General features: G+C 46.1%; 1 protein-coding gene across 1 annotated transcript in view; it reads left to right on the top strand.

The window, feature by feature from the left end:
* Positions 1-5,382, top strand: part of SGPL1 (sphingosine-1-phosphate lyase 1) — a gene marked incomplete at its 5' end in the record, with an annotated part of 18,056 nt that overhangs the window by 6,551 nt on the left and 6,123 nt on the right. Inside the window, one exon of the mRNA XM_010193971.1 lies at positions 4,178-4,266. Coding sequence (XP_010192273.1) covers positions 4,178-4,266 — 89 coding nt within the window. The remainder of the gene's footprint in view (positions 1-4,177; positions 4,267-5,382) is intronic.

The raw sequence follows: 5,382 nt of genomic DNA, 5'->3' as shown, positions 1-5,382 counted from the left end.
CTCCTCATCAGGCTTGTTCTCCAGAGCCCTCCACATCCTTGTGGCTCTTCTCTGAACATGCTCCAGAATCTCCACATCCTTCTTATAGTGAGGGGCCCAGAACTGAACACAGCACTCGAGGTGTGGCCTCACCAGTGCTGAGTACAGGGGGATGATCACCTCCTTGGACCTGCTGGTCACACTGTTTTTAATACAGGCCAAGATGCCATTGGCTCTGGAAATGTGTCAGAAGAGCAGGTTATGGGGCTGACTCTCTGCTGCTCTGTGTGGGAAAAGCAGCACAGTGGCACATTTGTGCTGTTCCCAGAGCATTCAGCGTTCAGAGGATCCCTGTGCAGTCCTGTCCCGTGGACATCTTCCTAAGTGGAGTATCGGGAGAGCAGCCCCCTGCTTCCTTTTTGAAGGTTTTTGGCATGTTTAATAAATGCTACAATGAAATGTGTCTCTCTAGATTTCTTGCCTTATTTACAGGAGTTGCCTTTATTTGAGACATAGGGGCTATAATTCTCTGTAGTTTTAACACGGGCGTAAAACCACTGACAGTGCCCTCCTGGTGGGGGTGTACAGGGGTGCCTTTTGCCTTCAATTGCACCGAGAGGCGTTCCAGGTTTTTAAGCAGTGTGTAATCATTTTCAGGAGCCGACTGATGCTTCCTATTTCTCCCTAATTACTACTTTAGTTCTTACTTTTAATCATGTTAGGCAAGAGTAAAGAGATGGGAATTGGTGATTTTTGGCTCCCAAGAGATTCTAATCAAGTTCTTGCAATGATTTGGAAGGACTAATTAAGCTCAGCACATAGAGGAGGAACGGGGTAGTTTGTTCTTGTCTGATGTGTGCTTATGTTCCTGTTCACAAGGTGCTTTGTTTGCAGTGCTGGCACTGTGGATATCCCCTCGAATTTGGGGAAATGAGAAAATGATGTTTTTAGGAGTTTTTTTAACTTCAAAAAGAAAGGGCAGCTTTGAACTGCAGGGGAAAATTGGGGGAGGTGTGCATGTGTATTTGATGTCAAGCTCTCTGTGAATCCTTCTTTGCGCTTACTCTGCAGCTGAGGACAGGAGAGGGGCAAAATTGGCAGATGCAAACCCAAGTCTCTGTAGAAGCTGGCTTGTCTCTTCCTTCCAAATTCTAGGGCTTCCAAACTTTGTTGTAGAGATGGCTGCATGTTTGAACTAGGACTTTAAGAGTGAAATGTGATTTTTTTTGTCTTGGGGGGGGCTTAAACTCTGCAGATCTGTCAGGTTTTATCTGTAGTGATGAGCAGGTCACCTTGAGAGAGACAACTGGTGGAATTTACAACTGCAGGTTTATGGGGGTTTTATATGACCCTGCCACTGCGTTATGACCATGCAGTGGGTTGGGGTATATTTTTACTCTAATGCTACCTTAGAAATAAATTGTAGTGTGCTTTCTTGTTCTTGGGGTAGTTCAGCTCAGTGAAACTTTTGGTCAGCTTTGTCTCCAGGGTTTGATCGGACACGTTTCCTAAGATGAAAATGCAAGCAGAACTTTAGAGACCACAAACCAAGGTGGGTCCTTCTGTGCCTGGCAGTTTGACAGCGACATGCAAGTGGTACGGCTGAAGAAATCGTACAGCAGGGACTCTACCTCTTACTGCTGTTTGAATGTTGAGGTTCCAAAGCACTGGGATTTGGAGAGAGGGAGTGAGCAACAGAAGGGTTATACTGACTTTAGAAAGCAGGATGGATGGTTTTTTCTCTGTGCTTTTTCCTCTCCTCTCCCATTTGGAAAATAATAAACAAATCAAGAACAAAAAATTCTGCTTGCTTGCTTGCCTTTTTCCACATGCTTTGCCTGGCCTTTGAAGATAGCGTCGGGTTGGAAAGCTGCTTAAAACAATGCCTGTTTCCAACCCCTTTTCCCCATGGCATCGCTTGAGCCTGTGGACTTTTCATTTAGAGGAGAGGAAAAACAATATTGGTGGGAGCCACCGGCGGGTGCTGAATCACCGCGCATTGGCTGGCTGCCGGCGTGCCCCAGGCGGCGGGGAAGTTGTATCCTGTGACAGTGATTCAAGCCCTGGCTATAAAAGAACGAGTTTGCTTTCCGTGGCTGACAAAGCCTCCTGTGAAGGAGCAGACTCCCTCTGCAGGTATCAACTGCATGGACCAAAAGGGGTTTTTGCTGTCGTAGCTGCACCACGCTCAAGGCGCTGCTGTAGATCGAGCTGCTCTGGCACACCTCTGTGCCGGAGACTCGCGTTGGTACCGATGTACAAGCAGATTATCTGGATGGGAGTAGAGACAGGGACTGCTTGCTCTACAAGCAGCAGGCCTGGTGGCACGAGGTGTCTGTCAGTGACGTGAATCCCAAGATCCCCAGATCAGCAGAGTTTTCGCAATCCTTGCAATATCGGAAGCAGTGCTGCAAGCAGTGTTACAAGTATGTAATAATCCCATTCCTCTTCTCCCAGCTGGTGGTAGGAAAGCAATCCATGTTGTACCAGCTGTTGGTTTGGTGGTTGTTTTTATTCCCCCAAAGGTAATAGCTGACAGCTTCACAGATCTCTTCATAAGAAGGGTTGAGAAGTGAATGTCGCAGCCCATAAAACGCTTAGGACGTTTGTGTTCCTGCTGCCATCTATTTGCTTCACAATAAATGCAACGATTTCTTTATCCGGTGTGAGGCTCTGTTAGGGTTTATCTGCGACAGCTGTTGCTTTTAAACTACCAAAAAAGCAGAAATTGTCTGCAGTGTGACAGTCACTTCCACACTGCCTGTGGTGGCAGCTGCTGCCAGCTTGGATCATGTTATAAGCAAATGTGGCAGGCTGTTTTATGTGCCTGTGAACTTTGTTCCTTATCTTTCTACTTAATGTTTAGTCAGTGTCACGCAGTCACACTTCTCTTTTGCATTTTGGGGGTTTGCAGCCATGTCAGCTGGGAAAATAAACAAAGGAAAACCCAGATTATCAAATGTCATAAGGCACGAAAATGCGATTGCACCCTTTTTATGTTTGTGGTTGTTTTGAGGGGAAGAGGTTAAAGGAGGAAATTGCAGTTGGCTCAGCAGATCTGAGGTCAAACTTAGTCCTCCATAAGCAGCTTTAGATTCCTCTCTTTCGCCTGCACATGTGTATACCTATCCCAGGTATCAGCCACCCTCAAGTGACGGCTCACCCAGCATAGCAGTAAGTCAGTCCTGCAGGCTGCTTGTAAAACCAACCTCATGTTTTACTAGGTTGAAATTTTACTTTGTACCCACACAGAGGCTTTGTGTGTGTGTCCTCTGCGTGTCAGGATTCATAAAGGCTGGCCAGCAAGAGACTTGAGGAATTTCTTCCTGTAAAAAGTTTCATTTCTTTCTTTACAACAGCTCTTGAGGTCTGGTATGCAACAGTAAAATTGACCGAATGGCTTGTGTGGGTACCTTCCTCTCTTGATGTAAACCCACCTTGTTTTTTCCTATGGTCATGGTAAAGAGGGCTGGGACAGCATGGGCAGTGGGTTGTGTGGATACCATTGGGCTTGCTGAGGAGAGTAATGCAGAAATTCCTCCTGGTATGAGATTTCTTGGGTCCTTGAGGACGTGTTTGACCTGGTGTTGATCTGATCTAGCCTGGCCTCTGCAGAGAGAAGGGGCAAGAGAGCTCTGCAGTGATCCAGGTTCTGGGAAGGTTTTGTAGCTCAGGAGCGGTGCTAGCACTGAGCTGGCTCTGTGCCTCAGCGTGGCACTACTCCAGACCTAATAAACCCTGCTGGACTTCAGTTGACTTCATACAGAATCAACTTTGTTGTTTCCGTATACGTGGCACAATTAATCTGTAATCCAGACAAGCAAGCCCCAGGTAATCAAGAGTTAAGTATGGACTGGTAGATTTGTGAGGTGCGGTCCTGTTTGCCAGCTAGTGATTGTGTGGTGTGCTCCCTTCCTGTCAGGCTTTAGAGTTGTTTATGGTTTTTTGTTCTCCCTTTCCCCCTAATAAAGGAGTCAACGTTTATTTAAATGTGCATTTTAAAGCTGAATGTCAGAAACCTCCCTTGAGCAGTTCAATGGCTTCTGCTGCCCTTGAAACCTGAGTTGTCCGGTACATCTCTTGCCTCTGGAACATCTCTGGGCAGAGATGCTGTGGCAGCATCCCTTTATTGCTTTTCTCTTCTGCAACATCCGTGTAAGTGGTTGTTTTTCTTGTTTGCTTCTTTTCTTCACAACAGATGACATCTGGGGGGACGGAGAGCATTCTGATGGCCTGCAAGGCGTACCGGGACCTGGCTTATGAGAGAGGCATCAAACAGCCAGAAATGTGAGCAATACCTGTGCAGCTTTGTTTTCACTTTAAGAGCTTGTGTGACTTACTGTTCCTCTGAGTGGAGGTGTCTGCTAGACCCCAGTATTTCTTCATTTCATAGCTCATTACCACCTCCTCCTTGTCCATCTGTGTCTGAAGGAGAGAAACCTGAGTCGAAAGAAGTGATGCAAAAGCACAGGAAACTCTAAGCAGCCTGGGAGGCATGAGTGTTGCTGGGGGCTGTGGTAGCTGTGCCATGCAGATGTATTTAGTCAATACCTGTGTGCTGCTCTAGACAGAGCCTGCTTGTTTCTGCTTTGGGCCCCTCTTGAGCAGAGATTGTCAGGGCCTTTGAAGTGTGTAAAGAGTTTGATTTGTTCAGATCAAAGAGGGTTTAGCCTGAAAACTCTGGGACTAAAGTTGGGTCTGATTGGAGCTGAAATGAGGAATTGTGCTAATCATTACACTGCTAATAGAGGATTTGCTCTCTTTTATGTGATTCTTTTTTCTAGATGGTGCATCTGAAGTGTTTCTCTGGTTAATTGCTTACAGGGGGAAAACATAAAGAGAGATGAAACACTGTGGTGTTCATCATCTGCTCAATTCCCGCAGTTCTTTTCTTCCCTTGCTTAAGATTTTTTTTTTGCTTGCTATTAAAGGCCTCAGTAAAGATATAGCGCCTCAGAAAGCAAGATTAATTAAGGCTGTTCAGCCACTGCCATTAGAGACGGGAGACAGCAAATATTATGTTAATTTGGTGTATTTATGCTGCCCTTTCCCTTCTGTGTTGTCATATGCCACTCTCAGGGAGGCTGGCTGGTTGGAGACAGTACAATATTGTCTGATATGACAAGAAATTAACTTTCTTGGTAACTCTGATTCCTGGTTCACAGAAGACCATGCAGTGGAATAGTACTGCTTTAATAGGCTTTCTCTGGGTTATTCAGGATTATGCTTTGCTGGGTCAAAAAATGGCTGGATGGCCGAGCACAGAGGGTTGTGGTGAATCCAGGTGTGACCAGTCACAGGTGGTGTTCCCCAGGGCTTGGTTCTGGGGCCAGTCCTGTTTAACATCTTTATCAATGATCTGGATGAGGGGATTGAGTGCTCCCTCAGCAAGTTTGCAGATGA

Source organism: Mesitornis unicolor, unplaced genomic scaffold (assembly GCF_000695765.1).
Source record: "Mesitornis unicolor isolate BGI_N332 unplaced genomic scaffold, ASM69576v1 scaffold10251, whole genome shotgun sequence".
NCBI lineage: Eukaryota > Metazoa > Chordata > Aves > Mesitornithiformes > Mesitornithidae > Mesitornis > Mesitornis unicolor.
The sequence above is the reverse complement of the archived record's forward strand: the minus strand, read 5'-3'. Positions and strand labels throughout refer to the sequence as shown.